The sequence below is a fragment of the Triticum dicoccoides genome, chromosome 2A, assembly GCF_002162155.2.
Source record: "Triticum dicoccoides isolate Atlit2015 ecotype Zavitan chromosome 2A, WEW_v2.0, whole genome shotgun sequence".
Classification (NCBI taxonomy): Eukaryota; Viridiplantae; Streptophyta; class Magnoliopsida; order Poales; family Poaceae; genus Triticum; species Triticum dicoccoides.
In genome coordinates, this window is record NC_041382.1 from 769523796 (window position 1) to 769546007 (window position 22212).

General features: G+C 46.4%; 1 protein-coding gene across 2 annotated transcripts; it reads right to left on the reverse strand.

The window, feature by feature from the left end:
• Positions 1 to 17026: 17026 nt before the first annotated feature.
• LOC119357159 lies at positions 17027 to 21638 on the reverse strand. 2 transcript variants are annotated; one of them, XM_037624147.1, is made up of 5 exons: positions 21379 to 21638; positions 21045 to 21294; positions 20025 to 20954; positions 19589 to 19738; positions 17027 to 17556 (listed from the first exon to the last, which is right to left on the reverse strand). In XM_037624147.1, the coding sequence occupies exons 3-5, from the start codon at positions 20778 to 20780 to the stop codon at positions 17440 to 17442; spliced, it is 1023 nt and encodes a 340-aa protein (XP_037480044.1). In that variant the 5' UTR covers positions 20781 to 20954; positions 21045 to 21294; positions 21379 to 21638; the 3' UTR covers positions 17027 to 17439. The 2 variants fall into 2 exon arrangements, with proteins under 2 accessions (XP_037480044.1, XP_037480043.1); XM_037624146.1 differs by having other exon boundaries at positions 21030 to 21294.
• Between the last annotated feature and the right edge of the window lie 574 nt (positions 21639 to 22212).

Genomic DNA, 22212 nt, shown 5'->3' on the forward strand with positions numbered 1-22212 from the left:
TCCACTACGATTTGGATATTTGATCCGAGGGGCCTCTGGCCTGATAGCACTAACCATCACGTGGGCATAGTATGGGCGTTCTGCATCGTATGCATCAGCCGAAGCTTAATAGACGTCAGCGACTGAGCGGCGCGCGCCGGGTTGGACTGGTAAGCTCCTACCTTTTTAAGGAGGTAGCTAGGTCTGCTCACCGGCCGCCCTCGCAACGTGCAGGAGTTCCCGGGGAGATGGCCCATGACCCCTGGGGGCATAGGTTTAGTCTGGCGTGCTAACCTCTCTATTAAGCCTAGGTCGGGTCGCGGCGTATTGTTTGGCTGAGGCCGGGCATGACCCAGGAAAGTGTGTCCGGCCGGAGTTAATCGAGCGTGGTGGGTAAGTTGGTGCACCCCTGCAGGGAAGAAAACATCTATCGATATCCTGTCCTACGGTAACGGACACTTGGAGTTGTATCCCGATCGATACAACTAGAACTGGATACTTGTGATGAGAATTGGATTGTGATGAGAGATGGATAGTACGGCTGTGGAATTGCTTTCTCGCAGGAGTCGAGAAAGGATCTCTGGCCAAGGTTGATAACACTACTACTACTTTACTTGATGCTACTCTACTCCCTCCTGTTGCTACAAGATGGTGGTTTCCAGAAGATGCTAGTCTTCGATTGGACTAGGCCTTCTCTCTATTCCGACATTTCTGCAACCCAGACTACATATACAGCCTTCCTTTGATAATGTTGCATATGTAGTGTAGATTCTTGCTTGCGAGTACTTTGGATGAGTACTCACGGTTGCTTTGCTCCCCCTTTTTCCCCCTTTCTTCTTCTTTCCAGTTGATGCAACCAGATGTCGGAGCCCAGGAGCCCGATGCCACCGTTGATGCCTACTACTACGTGGAGACCACCGACAACCAGGAGTAGTTAGGAGGCTCCTAGGCAGGAGGCCTTGCCTTTTCGATCGATGTTGATTTTGTGCTAGCCTTCTTAAGGCAAACTTGTCTAACTCATGTTTGTACTCAGATATTGTTGCTTCCGCTGACTCTTGTGTTTTCGAGCTTATGTATTCGAGCCCTCGAGGCCCCTGGCTTGTAATATAAAGCTTGTTTTATTTTAATTTGTGTCTAGAGTTGTGTTGTGATATCTTCCCGTGAGTCCTTGATCTTGATCGTACACATTTGCGTGTATGATTAGTGTACGATTGAATCGAGGGCGTCACAAGTTGGTATCAGAGCCGACTGCCTGTAGGTAGCCCCCGTTCCAACTCCTTGGCCGAAGTTGAGTCTAGTCGTCCAAAACTGTTTTACTAACTTGGCTGTGTGGCTTACGGGCCCACGTCGCCATTGGGTGGTATTAGGATCTTTTATTCCTTGTCTATACTCTGGGACTCTGATCTCTCGTCTATTCGGGTTAAACATTTTACTAAGATTGACATTAGGATCTCGTACCCACTTTCTCCCGAAGAACCCCTTCAGTCCAGATGATCGATTGCTGCTTCAGAAGATTTCGAAGATACTCTCCGATGTTTCCCCGAAACCCTTGTACCCTTCGTCGTTGCAATTCCATATCACTGATAAATCCCTATGGACACCTGCATACACTTGTCATCCATACCTTCTTTTCCAATTGTTCTTGTTATTACAAGATACCTTGAAATACTTCGGAATTTCTGAGAATCCTTTGTGCCTGCTGCCTTGCAGCTTCTTTTCTGCCTGAATACCCCCCTACGAATAATTCCTCACACTTATCGAGGATTCGTTCATCCCCAGTTGTTCATATGTCTCACAAAAGTCTTTGAAATACTATTCGATCTTTCGATAATCCTCAATAGCATGTTGTTCTTACAATTCTTACTTGCTTGCATTATGGATAATCCCATAAGTCTAGTAATCTTATTGGCATCCTTTGTCACTATCCTTTTGAGTCTGTTGATTCAATATGTTGCGGATGCTCGCAATCCTCAGTCGGATCATAGAATTCATCCTTCCGACTTGGACATCATTTGACCAAGAGTTGATTCTCGACCAATCAAATTACCTTCGATTGTACCTCTAAGTCTATTCAATTTATCTGTCCTTAATCAGAGTGTTTGCTTCTGATCCTTTGATTTGGAAATCATAATTCCTTTGTATTTAAGCTTTGGAATTATCCAGATATTTCGATAATCCGATGCCTTTGCATTCTTTCTTCCTCTGATTGAGCACCGATACTCACCTCAGCTCCATTGTGGATCACCAGATCCTTTGTTGGATTTTATCCGACAGTGTCCTTCATATTCTATCACCTTGTGAATTCTCCCCCGATACATGATGCCTTTGGTAAATTGTATCTTATGCTTTTGTCAATCATGCTCTGCTTCAAGCATGTATTAATTGGTCCTGAAGTTTGTGGTATTTGTTCCTAAGATGCCCCGATGGGTTGAACCAACGCCTTCCCTAATCTGTGTGCACCCGAAAGTTTTCACGGGTCATACTTATCTGGTATTGCACCATTTAAAACTTTCAACAACTAATGCCATTTTTTGAAAAACGAGAAGTGAATGGAAGATTATACATTGAAGAAGTGGGAGTCGACCTTGAACTTTGTGTTCATGCCCATGGGCATGATGTGGAACTTATCATGGAAGCTTCTTGTAATAATAATTATTTCCTTGATATAATATCATCTGGCATCGATGAATTGATCATTTGCAACCGTGGTTCCGACCATGATTGTTCTTCTTTGGTCCCATTTCTTGGACAAGTTAAATCACTTGTCTTCTGCATGTCAATATGTCTGCCCAACCTCTATTATGATCTACCTTCGAGTATTACCCCTGGTATCTCGAGGATATCATGCCATTGCACTACATCTTATGAACTTTTGATGGAGTACTACCTTACCCTGTCTTTGTCACTTCATGGGTTCTGGGTTGTTTGTCAACCGAGAACACCGATAAGTGAATCAATTCCGCACTCCGATTCAATAACTCTAAGTAATTTTCATTGCTTACGAGTTTAATAATCCTTCAAGTCATTCCTAGCATGATCGGCTATATCATTATCGTGCCAAATTTTAACTGTGCTACCTGGTTCTTCTTCCCGAAGCACAATTTTCGACGATGAGCTAAGCTTACGTCGATCTTCCTCATCTTATCATTTCACCTCAAACAACAAGCTTGATTTCGAGTTTGTGTTGTACCCGTGGATCCAATAACTTTTCGCTTCATCATTCCTTTGACTTGATGTCAGTGTTGATCGGTTACATCTTCATGAAATCTCTCGACAAATGTGTCATGATCATCATCAACATTCTGAGCTCTTCCAGGATATTAATTAAATTTATGATGAGAAATACCATCCTTTCCCCTTGATGATTTGTGTTATCATCGACAACATTTTTGCCTTCCCCCCAACACAAACTTGTTCGTATAATTTTGGAATTACATCCTTTTGACATGTCGAAGGATTGCAGCTGAGCCCATCGGCCACATCCTCATCTTTTTCCAAAAAAAATGCATGAGATGTCCTAGAAATTCCTGATGGATCCTTTGTGTTCCCAAGGTCCGATCTTTACCTAATGACCATGTCAATGCTATCCCGAAGCATGGTTGTGGTACTCCGAACATCATTAAGAACATTGGAGGCGCAATGCTAAATGTTTCTTGATCACCTATCCAAACCCTGTTGTATGGGTAACGTCATGAATTTCCTCGCCCCCTTTACCAAAGTGGTTATCTACTTGCTGCCCTTTCATGTATATCCCGCTCTGCTTGTTCTTGTGAAGGATATACTCCTAATACTTGTGTTTAATCTGATAATCACATTTTTCCTTTCCATTGTTTTGTTAACCTTTCTTCTGATCTATATGATATAAGCAGAAATAAATCCCTGCTTATAAAACACCCCATGTACAACCTTGTCAGTGAGACCTTGTTACCAATGTTGTTGACATTTCGATATCACCGATGGACGAGAACTTTGCCTATTGGTCTGCCTCGAATTAACGAGCAGGAAAATGGTTCTCTTCGTCCCTCGCCCTTGGTACCAACGTTGATGCCAACATAACTGACAGACTATCCTCTGACATGCCTTGCTACCATGACCGTGCAATATGTCGGCGTCCTTCCTACTTTTGAACCACATGGTGGGCCCATAACCCACAGTTCCATAGGATCGAAACCTGACTCCTGTACATCCTGGATTCTGAAGTATCATTTTTCACTTGCCTTCATAAGTACTTCATGAGCCACCTTCCTAGTGATCTATTCTAGTATCAGACGCAATGGTTTTTGTTGTTGTTGCTCTGAACCCCTTTCACCTTTTGATTAGGCATCGAATGATTGCCTGCCTGTTAAAACTTCTCATGGTACCTTCATACTTTTCTCTCGATGTTTTATTAAGTTTCAACTCGAGAGTTACTTCCGCCTCTTTCCCTGAATTGTTCACCAGATAATTAACCCTATAAGGGTCAGTTCTCCCAAAGTTACTCTTTACTTCCCCAATTAAATCTCGGGACGAGATTTCTTATAGTGGAGGAGATTTGTAACACCCCCGGTGTGATGCTACAATAAATCTCTGTGATTAAGCTAATCATTTGCTAAGCATTGCTTGATCACCCTTGATTCAAATCTCATTTGAAATTCCACTTTTGAATCAAATTCATTTTCTGCAAGTGAATTTTATTGTTGCACAAAAGTTGCTGCAAAATAGTCCATCATTTAGTAAAATTTCCATAACAAATGGTTGTTAAATAAAACAACATCACCTCCAAGCTAAGATGGACTATAGCTAATTAAAACAGTGCCAACTCAGCAAATTAATTGCTTTTCCATGTTTTTGCAAATTCAATCTAATTCAAACTTCTTCCAAACTGTTTGTGGTTGTGCCAAAAATTGCAATGTATTTATGTGGACAATTCCCATATTTAACAAAAATCATTTTTTGCACCCCAAATATAACAAACCCCCCCCCTTTCTGTAAAAGAAAAGCAGAATTAAAAAAAGAATAGGCCAGGCTGCACTGTGCACTTGGCCCAGCCGAGCAACCGTGCCAGCCCAGCGCACCTACCTCAGCCTTTCGTCCTCCTCCTGCAACAGGAGAAGGCCGAGCCTCCATGGCCGCGGGGCACTCGCCCCGCGCACTGCCGCGCCGCGGGTGGATAAGATCAGCCCCCGATGCTCTCTCACTCTCTCTCCCAAACCCTAACCCACATCAGATCCCCCTCCTCCTCGCGCTCTCTCGCTCACTCGCTTCCTTCTCCCCACTGCCCGAGCGCGCCCGCCACCGTCGCCGCATCGACCTCGCGGCCACCGTCATCCCCCCGCATCGCCGACATGACGTAGGCGTCCGCCGTCCTCCTCCTCGTTGAGCGGTGCCCACCGTTGGCGCCGGAAGGCACCACAGCGCCAGATCCACCTCGTCCCCTTCCGCCTCGGCTGCCGGTGGTTCCCGTCGACCGTGACCTCCCTCTCCGTGCCTGTTCACTCACGGGGCCTCCTTGCACCCGCACGGTGAGCTCCGCCTCTCCTCCCTCCTCTTCCTGCTCGCCTTCGGGCACGTGCGCGACCGCCACCGCAACCGTGCTCCGGTCGCCGCCATTGCTGCTGTTGCCGTGCTCCCGAGCCATTACGAGCTCGGCCGACTGCCCTGGCGTGCTCCTCGTGCGCCGTAGACCCCGCATAGTTGTTTACTTTGGCCGCTCGCGCTCACTAACGCCGAACCCGCTCAAGCTCGAGAGCTCAGTCGCCACCCTCGTTGTCGGCGTCGCTCCGGCCACCTCCGCGTCCAACCGCTGGCACCACACGATGCGCGCTGCTCCACTCGTTCGAACGCAGGTGAAAACGTGTGATTTGGCGCTCTGTAGCGAAGATCCGAGCCTCTCCGGCGAACTCGCCGTCGCGGAGAGCTCGTCGGCGCAACTCTGGCGCCGGCCGCCGATGTGGCACACCTGGGGCCACCCCCTGGGTCACTGCCAGTGGGGCCCCTGGTCCCTTGTTGACCAGTTAACCTGGTCAACTGTGCTGACTGGGCAGGCCCCAGCCACTGACGTGCGGGCCCCACCGCTTATTCCTCTAACTAAAGTGTTTCAGTAATTAAAACTAATTAGTTTAGCTAATTAGTCTATGACAGGTGGGGCCTACCTGCTAAATATCTTTGTTTAGTTAGTTTTAAAACTCTGTTAGTTCTTTGTCTATGACATGTGGGTCCCACTGGACCCGCTGGTCAGGTTGACCTGGTCAGCCGCTCTGTTGACTGCTGACGTCATCAATACGTCATGCCGACGTCATATTCCATTTCTGTTAATTTATTTAATTCCAGAAAATGGTTTAACCTTTGAAAAATTATAGAAATTAAACCGTAACTCGGATGAAAATGTTTTCTATATGAAAGTTGCTCAGAAAACTCCAACGAAACTGAATATGCGGTCCGTTCATCTGTCACATGCCCCTAGCATGCTGAACATGGAACTTTCCCCCTCCAGTCATCTGTTTGACACAGGTCCGGAACCGGGAAAACATTCCCGGTTGACTTTCCCCTTCGCCGGTATCGTGTAGCACCGCGTTAGAACACGTCTAGCTCTACATGTTGTCCTGTTATGCACTTGCTTGCAATGTATTTACTGTTTCTCCCCCCCCCTCTTCTCTTCGGTAGACCCCGTGACGATGCTGATGCCCCTGTGATTGACTACGTCACCGACGACCCCTCCTTCTCGTCTGAGCAACCAGGCAAGCCCCGCCTTTGATCACCCCGATATCGCCCATTCCATTCTCTCATGCTTGCATTAGATTTTGCTACTGTTATTTTTTGCTCCTATTCTGATGCATAGCCTGCTTTTGTATCTGCTATTGTACCTTACCTGCTTTTTTTAAAACTGCTTAGTATAGGTTGGTTAGTGATCCATCAGTGACCCCCACCTTGTCCTTGTTGCCCCTGCTTCATCATTGAAGACCCAATCAACGGGATCGAAGACCAGGCCCCGGCACCGCACATCACTTTCCCTTTAGTTGCTCGACAGTACTAGGTTACTATCGAGTACCGAGGGTGAGTCCTCTTCAGCACTTCTGATATTAACCCTGTAGTGTAGTCATTCGATCGTGGTCATCGAGGGTGATTTCCTCCTTAACCACTTCCGATACGACTCTGTCGTGCAACCCCTCAAGTGTGAACCTCGGGGGTGATTCCTCTTACGTTCACCTTGATGATTACATCTAGTGGAATTCATCGGGGGTGATTCCTCGGGTTTTCCCCTTGATGTTTGGACACACGGATACTTGGACTTTACCACTGTTACTTGGAAAGACGGGTCGGCCCTAAGGGGTACCCACGCGAGCTTAATTGCGAGTGATGTGGAGACGGGTTGACCTGGAGGGTGCCCGTGAGATAATTACGAGGCGTGGCCGGGCATTCCTAGCCCTTGCCGCAAGTCCTCGAGATGGGGCAACAGGGTCACATCTTTCCTGAGTCTCTGCTTGTTGCCGCGCGTTCCTAATCCACTACGATTTGGATATTTGATCCGAGGGGCCTCTGGCCTGATAGCACTAACCATCACGTGGGCATAGTATGGGCGTTCTGCGTCGTATGCATCAGCCGAAGCTTAATAGACATCAGCGACTGAGCGGCGCACGCCGGGTTGGACTGGTAAGCTCCTACCTTTTTAAGGAGGTAGCTAGGTCTGCTCACCGGCTGCCCTCGCAACGTGCAGGAGTTCCCGGGGAGATGGACCATGACCCCTGGGGGCATAGGTTTAGTCCGGCGTGCTGACCTCTCTATTAAGCCTAGGTCGGGTTGCGGCGTATTGTTTGGCCGAGGTCGGGCATGACCCAGGAAGTGTGTCCAGCCGGAGTTAATCGAGCATGGTGGGTAAGTTGGTGCACCCCTGCAGGGAAGAAAACATCTATCGATAGCCTGTCCTACGGTCGGACACTTGGAGTTGTATCCCGATTGATACAACTAGAACTGGATACTTGTGATGAGAATTGGATTGTGATGAGAGATGGATAGTACAGCCGTGGGATTGCTTTCTCGCAGGAGTCAAGAAAGGATCTCTGGCCAAGGTTGATAACACTACTACTACCTTACTTTATGCTACTCTACTCCCTCCTGTTGCTACAAGATGGTGGTTTCCAGAAGATGCTAGTCTTCGATAGGACTAGGCCTTCTCTCTATTCCGGCATTTCTGCAGCCCAGTCCACATATACAGCCTTCCTTTTATAATGTTTCATATGTAGTGTAGATCCTTGCTTGCGAGTACTTTGGATGAGTACTCACGGTTGCTTTGCTCCCCCTTCCCCCCCCCCCTTTCTTCTTCTTTCCAGTTGATGCAACCAGATGTCGGAGCCCAGGAGCCCGATGCCACCGTTGATGCCTACTACTACGTGGAGACCGCCGACGACCAGGAGTAGTTAGGAGGCTCCCAGGCTGGAGGCCTTGCCTTTTCGATCGATGTTGATTTTGTGCTAGCCTTCTTAAGGCAAACTTGTCTAACTCATGTCTGTACTCAGATATTGTTGCTTCCGCTGACTTTTGTGTTTTCGAGCTTATGTATTCGAGCCCTCGAGGCCCCTGGCTTGTAATATAAAGCTTGTTTTATTTTAATTTGTGTCTAGAGTTGTGTTGTGATATCTTCCCGTGAGTCCTTGATCTTGATCGTACACATTTGCGTGTATGATTAGTGTACGATTGAATCGAGGGTGTCACACGGAGGCACCCCAAGTAAATATTCAAGGAGACTCAAGTGTCTAAGCTTGGGGATGCCCCGGAAGGCATCCCCTCTTTCTTCAACAAGTATCGGTATGTTTTTAGATTCGTTTTGTTCATGCAATATGTGCAAGTCTTGGACCGTCTTTTGCATTTAGTTTTTACCTTTTCTTTTATGCACCATGCTGGTATGAGATAGTCCTTGGTTGATTTATAGAATGCCCATTGCACTTCACTTATATCTTTTGAGTATGGCTTTATAGAATGCTTCATGTGCTTCACTTATATCATTTGAAGTTTGGATTGCCTGTTTCTCTTCACATAGAAAACCACCATTTGTAGAATGCTCTTTTGCTTCACTTATATTTGTTAGAGCGGGGGCATATCTTTTGTAGAAAGAATTAAAACTCTCTTGCTTCACTTATATCTATTTAGAGGGATGACAGGAATTGGTCATTCACATGGTTAGTCATAAAATCATACATAAACTTGTAGATTCCTGAATATGATATGTTTGATTCTTTGCAATAGTTTTGCGATATAAAGATGGTGATATTAGGGTCATGCTAGTGGGTAGTTGTGGATTGTAGAAATACTTGTGTTGAGGTTTGTGATTCCCGAAGCATGCATGTATGGTGAACCGTTATGTGATGAAGTCGGAGCATGATTTATTTTTTGATTGCCATCCTTTGTGTTGAGGTCGGGATCACGCGATGGTTAACTCCTACCAACCCTTTCCCTAGGGGCATGCGTCTAATACTTGGTTTCGATAGCTTCTTAATTTTTGCAATAAGTATGTGAGTTATTTATGACTAATGTTGAGTCCATGGATTATACGCACTCTCACCCTTCCACCATTGCTAGCCTCTCTAGTACCGCGCAACTCTCGCCGGTGCATTACACCCACCATATACCTTCCTCAAAACAGCCACCATACCTACCTATTATGGCATTTCCATAGCCATTCCGAGATAATATTGCCATGCAACTTCCATCATCATCGTATACATGACTTGAGCACTCATTGTCATATTGCTTTGCATGATCGTAAGATAGCTAGCACGATGTTTTCATGGCTTGTCCATTTTTTGATGTCATTGCTATGCTAGATCATTGCACATCCCGGTACACTACCGAAGGCATTCATATAGAGTCATATCTTTGTTCTAGTATCGAGTTGTAATATTGAGTTGTAAGTAAATAAAAGTGTGATGATCATCATTATTAGAGCATTGTCCTAGTGAGGAAAGGATGATGGAGACAATGATTCCCCCACAAGTCGGGATGAGACTCCGGACTTTACAAAAAATAAAAGAGGCCAAAGAAGCCAACCAAAAAAACAAGGAGAAAAAAAATAAAAAAATAAAAATAATAATAATAAATGAGAGAAAAAGAGAGAAGGGGCAATGCTAGTATCCTTTTACCACACTTGCGCTTCAAAGTAGCACCATGTTCTTCATAGAGAGAGTCTCCTATGCTTTCACTTTCATATACAGTGTAGTACTTGTTGTCTTACCAGATCCGTCGGCCGGCAGCTTCTCCCACGCCCCATTCCGGCCTGCAAAGAAACCAAGATAATTTCGTGTCACATTTGTCTGCACAGCACCAACACAAACTGATGTATGCACTACTGTACACGAGTAAAAAATACTGCTCTATAACACTGGATAACAACAGACATCATCTGGCCAGTATCTAACCGAGATCCAGGCGGTTCTGAATCTAGCAACTCTGCGTCTCTGCAGAGATTGCTTTTTATGAGACACAGCTAGTTGCTAGTGCTTGATATAAACAACTGAATATGGCTAGGTGTTAACTGAAATATGGCGCGCTCTGAACCTAAACTAACTCTGCCTCTTTGCGAACATGTGGACCTTCATCCAGAAAAGGAAATCCCCTTTTTATCTATTTCCGGGAACAGTTCCATCAGTTTATGAGTTTTTTGTCACTTGTTAGAGTGAGAGAGTCAGTTGATGAGTTAACTTAACAAACATCCACACAAATAAATCCAGATCCTGTGGCTAACGTTTCTATACTCAGTGAGACGGGATGCGTTGTTACCCCTAATTAGCTCAAAATCTTACTCAACAAAAGAAAGATGTAGATTGTTAAGTAGGTAGATAATAATGTTTGCGACGGGGAGGCAGTCATGCAGGTAGATTTTCCCTCCACCTAAGGTTCAGCTAAGTGCAAGAAACATGAAGAGAGATCCATTTTCAGAGAATCATTACCCAGTCATGGTCACCACGGGCCCTTTCCACTCCATACTCCATGCCTACATACACCCCAGCAACAGCACCTGCAGATTAGTCACACAAAAAAGCATCTGAATTTGTCAGCGAGAATTAGAAGAACGGATGAAAGAGTAGGGTGGGGGTGCGTATGACGCCGATCTTGAGGAAGCCGTCGACGGTGCGGAGGAGCAGGTTCCCGAGGTCGATGGCCCCCATCTCCTAAGGCAACACTGCTGGAGCAGAGGTGAACGAGGACGACCGCGATGGGGCGGCGCCATGGTCCCCTCCCGGTCCGACGTGGCCTAGCCTCAGATGATGGCCGCCTGCTCCATCCCCCTCCAGATCACGCAGGAGAAGAGGGAGGAGGACGTTGACGGGGGACGCCGGCCAGCCCCTCCTGCGCCAACTCCGGGGACGCCGACAGCAATGAGTGCGTCTGTTAGGAACCGCAGGAGAGGGAGGGGAGCATCGGGGCAATCGCGGCGACGGCAGGGGCGGAGGGACGGAACCCTAGGGCGTCGGCTGACCTGCTCGACTCAATCTGGGGCATAGGGTAGGGAGAGATGGTGAGGGAAGGGAGGGACGAGGTCGGCGGCGGTGGTGAGGAGGGCTGCGAGGTCGGCGGTGGGTGGGAGCAGCGGGGAGAGGACTGGATCAGGGAAAGGAGGCCGGGGAGAGGACTTGATCGAGGGAGGAGGTGGCGGCGGCTGCGAGGAGAGGAGGGGTGCGATGGGGGGGAGTCGATGGGTTCTGGCCTAGGGTTTGGGCTGCGGGTGGGGGTTATCTCTTTTTTATTTTATTTTCTTTTTTTCTGTAGATAGATGGATGGATGGATGTGGGATGGAGAGATGGATGGATGGATGGATGGGCGCCATGTCATCGATCCGTGGGAAGAGTCCTGATTGGTTCGAAAAAAACAGTGATTTAAAAAAGTGTCTAAGTACTAAAAATAGAGGGATTTTGTGAAGTATCTATCAAAAATATTTTGCAAAATGGCACCACACAAATTTTCACTAGAGTTAGACCACATTTTATGAATAAGGACCAATTTCTATGCATTTCTGATCTTTCTAGCTATTTTTAATCATTTTCTGAGTGCCCAAATTAACTTTTTTGTGAAGAACCTACCAAATATTTATTGCAAAATTGTACCAAATCAATTTTCTAAAATATTAGGACATATTTAATGCACAATTAACCAAATGATTGGGTGTCAAAAATTTTGATCCACCTCTCATGAAAAAGAGAAATTTCCGCTCATCTAGTTGGAAGCGGGTCAAATTTGAACTGTAGCTACCTTGTAGTTTGCTCTTTATTTTTTCCAAAAATCATTTCTAGGTACATAAGTATCTATTTAATTAGAGAAACACCAAAAAAATTCCAAAATTCAACCACTAGCTAGGAACGGTCATTCCCACCGTTTTGACTTCATTTTGAAACGGGCATAAAAAAACAAAAAAAACAAAAAATTGGGAAACCTTCGCATTGTGTCATTATATGTGGCCAAGTTCCCAGGAAAAATAATAAACTTGTAATACGGCAATTCTTTTAAAAAATTGTTCTTAGAAACGAGCTATCACGTGTGGAGATCAATGGCTTTCAAGCCAAATGATCAATCTTATGGGCACATTCATGGCATAGTTTGTTCAAATGATCTCATATTATGCACAAGGGTGCATATTGGAATGGCAAACAATATTGCCTAAGAAAGTTTTCATTTTCTTTGGACGAAAAAACCATTTTTCATTTTTCGAGTGCCCAAAAGGAGGTTTTTTTGTGAAGGACCTACCAAATAATTGTTGCAAAATTGGACCAAATCATTTTTCTAAAATACTAGGTCATATTTAATGCACAATTGACCAAATGGTTGGGTGTAAAAAGTTTTGATCCACCTCTCGTGAAATGACAAATTTCCGCCGATTCAATTGGAAGCGGGTCAAATTTGAACTCTAGTTGCCTTGTAGTTTGCTCTTTATTTTTCCAAAAAGCATTTCTAGGTACATAAGTATCTATTTAATCATAGAAACACCAAAAAAATTCCAAGATTCAACCACTAACTAGGAACGGTCATTCCCGCCGTTTTGACGCATTTTGAAACGAGCATAAAAAATTCAAAAAAAAATCTAAAAATTGGGAAACCTTCGCATTGTGTCATTATATGTGGCCAAGTTCCCAGGAAAAATAATAAACTTGTAATACGACAATTCTTTTAAAAAAACTGTTCTCAGAAACGAGCTATCACGTGTGGAGATCAATGGCTTTCAAGCCAAATGATCAATCTTATGGGCACATTCATGGCATAGTTTGTTCAAATGATCTCATATTGTGCAAAAGGGTGCATATTGGAATGGCAAACAATGCTGCCTAAGAAAGTTTTCATTTTCTTTGGACGAAAAAACCATTTTCCATTTTTCGAGTGCCCAAAAGGAGGTTTTTTGTGAAGGACCTCCCAAATAATTGTTGCAAAATTGGACCAAATCAATTTTCTAAAATACTAGGACATATTTAATGCACAACTGACAAAATGGTTGGGTGTAAAAAGTTTTGATCCACCTCTCTTGAAAAAGACAAATTTCCGCCGATTCAGTTGGAAGCGGGTTAAATTTGAACTGCAGCTGCCTCATAGTTTGCTATTTATTTTTTCCAAAAATTATTTCTAGTTACATAGTACCTATTTAATCATAAATACATGGTTTGGTGGCGCTACGTCGAGGTTTGGGCGGTGGCCGAGGCCCCCAACTCTAGAGCGCGTAAACTCGCATGCCCGCTGCGTGGTCACCGCGTGACCGTGGAGTTGCCATGTGTTTTGGGCAGCCTAGGCATGTCTAGTGGGTTGGGCACTCCCCAGGTAGGTTCTAGGAAGAAAATTACAACATAAGATTCTCACGAGGAGACCGATCGATGCTCAAACATGAATTAGCGGCCAAGTGTTTGATTAGCGGTACGGGAAATGTACATGGCTAATGGGCGTGAGTTTTGGCTGAGGATGATCAGTTACTAAGAAGACTGTCTTCACAAATTTTCAGCTCAAAAGGAGGAGCCTAGGTGGTACTTGCTTCGCAAAGTACCACACTGGACATAAATACGAATGTTGAAGCTGTGCTCAAAATAATGAATGGATTGAGGTGGCATTTGGTGGATGATGGTTATTTGGGCATAGAAAAGCACCGTAGAAAATGGATACTATTTGGACATGCCAAAGTGGTACTTCCTTCACAAAGTGTTGTTCTGAACAGAATAGGAAAATGAATATTGTTGAATTATTTTTGAACTAGGCAAGGAAGGTTTTTTACATATTTGACGAAGATATGACCCAAAGAATTTATGAGATTTTTTGGGAATTTGGGATTGACAGAAATATAGGTTGCTTCACAACCTGGGGCAAAAATTGCCACATGGACATGACACATAGGCGAAACTGATGAGGTGGCGCGTAGTCATAGCAACCCACCATAATTTACAAGGTTATGACCATCTATATTGGTCGTGATCAGCTAGAAATAAGGCAGCGGGCCAGTGATATCTGCTTTATGACCATTTTGTGTAAGGAAATTACGACATTTCTGACCAAAATGGTCGTTATAGTTTAGGGTTTGGAGCCCCCCGAACAGCTTTTGACCAATTGGTCTCAAATGGTCATAGATCTATGACCAATTCTTTCAGGGTCACTGACAGAAGGTCACTAATTGATATATTTCTTGTAGTGAGGCCAAACAACTTGGCCATTCGGAAGACCCCAACAATCATGGGAGGCTAGCACATGCGCTGCCTTGTTTACAGTCTATGTGACAGAAATTTGTGGTCTATAAAGCCTAGGCTTAGCTGGAATTTTGCTTCACGAAATAGCACACTAAGGGGACCACGTACGATCTACGGAAGTAGAGGACATTGCTTGCTGCAAGACCAAGCAGTCAATTTCAAAGATGGCATGTCCCATCCAGCTTCTAACCGTGCTTCAGCTTTTGCTTGCATCGCAGAACCCTGGTAGCGGTGGCTAAGGGCTAGGCGACGTAGCGGCACAAGCTGGGATTGAAGCCGCGGGGAAGGTGGTTGCAGCTCGTCCTATGTCAAGACTCAGCAGGCGAGACGAAGGGCGCGAGAATATGGACATTGCAGGCCCGATAGGGCATGCGGTTTTGCAGGAACTAAAGGGCCGTTCGGAAACTCTCCGCTCCTAACTCCGCTGCGGAGCGGAGCGGCATCTAGTGGAATTTGAGGGAGCAGCCAAATGGGCGCTCCGCTCGCTCCGCTCCCTGGCGAAGGAGCCGAGTATTCCCGAACACAGCCTAAGAGTCAAGATTAAGGTTAACGTTTCTGTACGGCATGCAGGCCGAGTGATTCGGCCGGTCGAGCGCGAGCCGTGCGATCTAGTACAATCGTGTGTCTCCTGGTCGTTTCCACGTGAGTCGCTCTGGTCCACACGTTATGCTGTCATCTCCTACCTCTGACTTCCTTCCTCGTAGGGGCGTCACTACCTGCACACGCCGCCGCCGCACCCGGCTCTCTCGGGAGAGCTGGGCACAGACCCTTCCCCTTCCCTCCCCGCCAGTTAGGCCGACCGCTCTCTGCCCCTCTTCGAGGCGAGTGGGCCACACAGCCATAGCCTGCTGTGAAGCCTCTCCGAGGGAGATGACGACCATGGTTCGAACACAGCCATTGTAGTTAGATGGTCGTAGCAAATAGCTCATTGGTTCCAGCAAAGACGGTCATCGGCCGCAGCAAATCACCCTCATTGGATCAAAACACGTCACCAATTGCTCGGTTCCAGCACCGGTGACATGCGGTTGCAGCTTTTCTTCTCCCCGGCTCCTACACCTCCTAGTACGGTTGTAGCTTTTTCTTCTTCCTGTACCGCGATGCAACTTTTCTACTGTATGTTTCCAACATCGGTGACATACGGTTGTAGCTTTCTACTGCCTGGTTCCAGCATCGGTGACATACAGATGCAGCTTTTCCACTGCCTGGTTCCAACACCGGTGACTTGCGGTTGTAGCTTTTTCTCCCACCGGTTCCAGCACCGCGACATACGGTTGTAGCTTTCTACTGCGTGGTTTCCAGCATCGGCGACCTGCGGATGCAGCTTTTTTGTGTGTGATCTCGTCGTTGAGCTGCAACTGTCATCACGGGTAGCTGCGACCGGCGACTGTTTTTGCTGCAACCGGTGATGGGAGCTGCATCGTTTTTCTTCTCGATGTCAAGATGCGACGTGGTCGTGCTCGTGTACTGGAACCATGGCGGCCTGAGGGTACGACGACAGTCACTTTTTGTGTGCTGGAACCACGACAGCTAGGTGCGAAGGGGGAGGATGCACCGCTCGATGGAATAGCAGCGGCCAGGGGCGATGCAGTGAGCAGAGGCGAGGGCTACATCGAGTGCGGAGAGCTGTTGGTTCAACGGCGGCGGGTGGCGTGCCTCTGTGCTCCAACCACGGGGTCGGTCGGGAGCAGCTGGCGGCGCCCGCGCGTAACACGTCAAGAACGAGCTGCTGCTGGGAGGGGTCGCGTGCTCGAAGCCGCTGACGGAGAAAGACGCCATGAGATGACACGGGGAGGACCTGCTGCATGCCGGAGATGATGCCAGGATCAAGGGGAAGAGAGATCTGGCGGAGGATTGAGGAATTTTTCTTCATTCAGGGAGTAGAGAGGCAGGGAGGGAGACGACGTAAGGGAGGGAAATAAGAGAGATCTGACGGTTGTAGATTAAACAAATTAAGGGCCCGCGTTGGACCGGCCGAAAGGTTTCCGCCGGCAGACCGGCGCCTATCACCCGCCTAAGATTAACCAGGGGATTTGGGGAACGAGGGGCATGGGATTCGGGGCGAACCAAGGGGAGGTGGAATGAACAATGCATAGATCTTGCGAGGACGAGGTCGGACAATCATGCAAGAGGGAGGGGAGGTCCAGTTATCATGACGAAGACAGACTCCCCTTTAACAGTAGTGATACGGCCATTACGTTGGGCAAGTCGTGCACACTAGTTGACAGGAGTTTAGTTTTCCAGGAAGAGGGAGAAAGAAAGAGAGGGTGATCAATCAAAATATCTAGGATGAAAGAAAGGAACGACCAACCGGCATAGAACAACCCCATGAACAATAGCTACACACACCCGAGGAATGTACCCAGACAAATCCCCCACAAACAGCACGTGGCAGCATAGATTAGGTCATTTGACACCAAAAAATCCAAAATAGAGAATCAAGGATACAAGATAGGATGGTCATGACCGCCCCACACGCTGCCACAACAGCAAAAAATTACATACCAGTTCTCCTCCTTTAAGCAAACAACTAAAAAGCCTTGCCTTGGCGTCTATTACATTTTCGTTTTACTACTTGCACCTGCATTCGGGTTCTTGTATTCAGAATACCACTGTTGAAGCAATACTTTTGAAAACTATCTTCGCCGCCGAGGACGAGGAGACGATCCTCTTGTCCCTAAGCTGCTTGGCTATGGCCTCTTGCTCATCTTTGCTCCTTGGAAACAAACCTCCTACAGGAGTAGGTAGTGCACCCATTGCCTTACACTTCTTGCATGGCTCTTCATTTTCCATCAAAAGAACAGTCTCCAGCTTTGGAGCACGACCCATCATAAGCTGCTTTGGAGCTTTGAAGGCCAACACGTGCCCAAAATGGTACGGAACATGGATGTTCAAACGCCTGTATCCAATAACCAAGGCCTAATTATTAGTATTACATAAAAGTATAGTCGGAGATATGCTTATATCCAACTTCTATCACGAAATGATATCGACAACCAGGAAGGAAATGCTTATATCTGTTCAACTAACAATCAAGAAAGGAATGAGCCGTCTTTTCTCAGCATCAAGCAGAGTAGGAGATCCTATTTCTAAATTCTACCGCGTAGCCAGCCTATCCATAATTCTTTTTAACCGCACAATTCCTTGACTTTTATCACGGATGAACGTCAGATGATGCCTCCCGCACCGGCCCTAGAAAGACTCGTGCAAACCCTGAAAACTCGTTTTTACGGGGCCAACTAAGCCCGTTCTCTCTCACTCCCCCTCCACATTGTCTCCTCTCGCTCCGATTCCCCCAACCCTAACACCTTCGCATCCTCTCCCGGTGCGCTGCCATTCCATGACAAGTGCAAACCCTAGCCTAGGCACCACGTCGCCTCCCTGTGACCAATCCAAGCATGCACTAAAAATTAGTATGCTTCAGCTCTACTCTTGAATTGCTTTGACCGACTATCAATTAGTATGCACCTCTGACATGTATTGGCAAATGGAGCTGTGATTGTGGGCCGTTCCCAAAAAAAAAACATCTGTGAATGATCATTACTTTCATATGGCGCAACTGTTAAATTCTTCTCTTCTTTGGGTATGTATTTTCTGAAGAAAAAATGTGGGATTTCCATTAAAAAGCCGTAGGGAGTCTGCACCATTGGTTGATGAGCAAAGTTATGGGCACACACATTCTCATTGTGATTTTCTTTTGAGTTAACTGAACAATGTGCCACTTCCACTACAAAATTTTCTTCAGTCCCTGTTTAATGCAACTTATGAGTGTATGGTACATCCTGTAGTATATTGATGTAAGAGTTTCAGATAGTGCTTTTTGCTAGCGATTTACCATTTTTAGGTTTGCAAATAAGTTATGAATGTTACCGTGCATACACACACAGGTGTGTGCAAATTTCGTCTTAGTTGTAGTTGTACTTACTACATCCGTTCCAACGTACCACATGTTTTAGCTATGGACACCATCTTTGGGATGCAAATTTGGCCGATATTATTTCTATGGGTATTTTAGTAAAAAATAAGGCAATGTCGCACGCTTCTCATCATTTATGCTAAAAATTGCTCATGCCTTCCCTGCAAAATTATCTTGCAAAAAGACCATGCCCATTTTAATAGGTTCTAGGAATATCTTAACAAACCAGAGTGTGGACAACTTGGCTGACTCATATATCTTTGCTTAGATCGATCTGCGGATGCTATCATATCGCATGCTGGTGGTTTCCCTTGCCTGGATCAAGTAATAGTTTAGGCCACAGAAGTTTCAGCTAAGATGAATCATTGCCTAGTTGTAGGTCAGGTGATTCATTCCCAGGTTGATGGAGTTATCAAGTGCCATGCCTACCTCATTGGTCCGTTGAGGGTTCTTTTTTACAATATATTCTCATTGCAGTATGGCTGTTAAATCAAATTTAACTCCTTCTGCCACATATATGTGAGCTTCAAGGGTAGCTCTATTGATTGTATGGGTTGGTACTATATTTGAACGAGATGGAAATATACTATTGTAATGGGTGTCTCAATTTTAAAGCACCCATGTGAGACAATTTTTCATGCTTATATAATCTCCCATACTAAGATGTTAAAAGAAAGGTCAAAACGCCCTTTTTTTTCAATTCATAATGGTTCAACATCCTCACAGTTCTTGTGAGATGGCTCATGCGCGAAATCTTAAGTTTATGCCAGGGTGAGTTCTACCATGAGTTCCTTGTACAGTTAACAACGTTATTACTTACTGTGTATATAGTATTCACAGGCCTCCTATTTCCTGTGTGTTAAGTCAACGTATCTACGAATATAAGTGACCTTACTTTGCGTTTGCTTGATGGGGCACACCAAGGCAGGCATTTGGCACTAGTATCATCAGACAGGAAGGAAATGCTTATATCTGTTCAACTAACAATCGAGCAAGGAATGAGTAAAATTAGTACCTCAACCTCAAATACCTCCACGGTTGGAGCAGCTTCAAGGAGATTTATTGTCCATAACAGGTCAAACTCAACATATATGCCATAAATAGACAGCTTCCTTAGCTTGCTGAATGCAGCACGGAGTTGCCTGCTTTCAGGCTGGATCCAAAGCTGGTGAACAGACAAATAAAGAAGAAGAAAATGTAACGATCGACATTGTGCACGTAAGAAAAAAAAATGACATTCGCACCAGGTTCTTCATTTGCTAATCAACGAAATGTTTCCTAGCAATGATAAATAAAAAAGCAAATATCTTGATCAAAACATGAAACAGCAAAAAAAACAGCGCAAACTTACGGTCCTAATTAACCACAATCCATCTGTGGTAACTTTACAATTCGTACTGATGAAATTAGAAGCACATCAGACAATATATACTGAAATAGTATGAAATTACCTTTTCTCCTTGGAAGTTTAAGGTCAGGGTATGGATGTCTGTGGCACCATCTAGAAGCTGGCTTAAACTAAACCCCGGGTGGTCAATGTCTGCACCACATAGGAGGAATAACTCCTTGAGACACGGCACAGAACCAAAATGCAAGGGGGTCTCATTGTGCAGCCAGACCTCCCAACGGAGCAGCTCTAGTTTGGGAAGGCAGCGCACCTCGAGCCTCTTCAAGTAGGAATAGCGGAGCTCAAGAACCCTGAGCCCCGAACTCGGTGCGTCTATCTGCCACACCGAGCCGTCGCCGGCGTCGCAGTGGTCCAGGCTGAGGTGCTGCAGCTGCTTGCAGCAGTCGAACAGCGTGCGGTGCAGCATGTCCCCCTCGGCGAAGCGCAGGTTGTAGAGGTGGAGCCTCGTGAGGCAAGGGAGCACATTAGGATACGTGCTGAAGAACCCGTCCACGACCCGTGCTTTCTGCAGCATATCTGCATGTTTGCACCTGAAATCCTTGTCGTCGGCAATGGTGAGGTCCAGCTCTCTTACCGTGCCGTTGTCGATGGCGTCACGGACCAGCGGGCCAATATCATGCGAGTAGTTGCCAACGAGGTAGATCTCAAGGGACATTTTTGTGACGGTTCCGCTGTGTTTGGTGCGCAAGAAACTCCTAGCAGCTCTGGTCAGGGACGCCATTGCTTGATTTATGTGTTGCGCTGGTATTTTAGAATAAAAAAAATCCGTAGAGCAGCAGCAACAGGGTAATCTGGGCATGGCACGGGCAGGAAATCCCTGACATGGAGGTTAAGCTCGGGGAGCAGCCATGGCAGGCTCCTCCAGCGCGTCGACAGGGCGCTGGTCCTTGCGGCCGTCGCAAGGTCCACACTCCCCAAGATGGAGCAGGATGTCGTCAGTCAGGGCGCCCAGCCTATCTTCCTCTTGTGGCTTCTGCGACACGAGATAATCCATGATTAGTTAATTTGAATTGAACCCCAAAAAGAAGAGAAGCTAGAAAGAGCTTACGCAGCGGTGGCGCACATTATTCTGCTCCATGGACGATAATAATAAGGTCGGAACAGAGTACGCCATGAGGCAAAGCTGTCGTCTTTATTGAAAAAAGGAAGGGCAGGGGAGGTCCGAATAGAACACGAAGAGGAATCCGGAGGGGGTCTGGTTACTCCGAGATGGAACCGGGCAAGCAGTAGCCGTCGTGCCACCGCCTTGATTCATGTACTATGTACAGTCTCCATGGTAATACAGGGGCGGCAGATCTAGATGTATGTCCGACCTAGTGGGATTGATTGATTTAAGTCCAACAACAAAGATTATTGAAGCAGCTGTGCATGAGAAGAAACAATCTAGGTGCTCGTACCTCAGAGGACGGAAGTATGGAAGGAGACCCAACGGCCAAACACTGGACGGGGCAGCTGGATGTCCCGGCGGCTGAGGAAAAAGGGGAACGGCGATGGCGGCAGTGATGATGGAGGCCGGACTGGGGCGTCGGCGGCGGCCCACGCCCCCGAGAGGTCGGATTGAGGCTAAGGTATGGCACGGCCACGGCGGCGGCTGTAATTAGATCCGCGGCGTCGCGTCGGGGGGGATACCAGAGCCAGAGCAGGGGAAGAGGAAGGGGGGAGAGAAAAATGAGGCAAGGGACGGAAGAAATAAAAGGCCTCGGTCGATCGATTGCAGCTCCCGATCGGTCGTGTTGCCTGCCCCACAATTCCTCGTACATGCACCGTTAGATCTCTTCGGATTAAAACGAGAAACAATCTCTTTTGGATTTGTTTGAATTGCTTACCACATATGTAACGAGAAACAATCTCTGCTAGTAGAACGCCCGTGCGTTGCTACGGACTACGATACATATAACTGAATCAAACAAATGATTAGAGTTGTCCCCAAGGTCGAAGCTCATTTCTACGTCTATACGTCTGGGCGTGTTTTCGGGCATCAAACGGGCGCTTAACAGGCTACCCAAAATTCAACCATCTAACGGTTCAATCTCCCTAAATCCAGCCCATATGTGGAGGAGAAATGTTGTTGTCCAGACTATTCACCATGTTATCTCAAACATGTGGGCCTAACACAAAACCCCACCCGATGACACACCCTTCCCTTTTCCTGCCACAACCTCCCCTTCCCACCTGATTTTTGTCATAGCCGAACATTTCTAGGTGGAGCCCCGTTTTATAAAACCAGATGA

What these genes read in the sequence shown, in the direction of transcription:
- LOC119357159 (XM_037624147.1), bottom strand. Translation starts at nt 20,780, where the DNA reads ATGCCCAGATTACCCTGTTGCTGCTGCTCTACGGATTTTTTTTATTCT. An exon ending in TAAACTTCCAAGGAGAAAAG is followed by an intron (nt 19,739 to 20,024) that starts GTAATTTCATAC and finishes TCTGTTCACCAG; the next exon opens with CTTTGGATCCAGCCTGAAAG. An exon ending in TGGAGGTATTTGAGGTTGAG is followed by an intron (nt 17,557 to 19,588) that starts GTACTAATTTTA and finishes TATTGGATACAG; the next exon opens with GCGTTTGAACATCCATGTTC.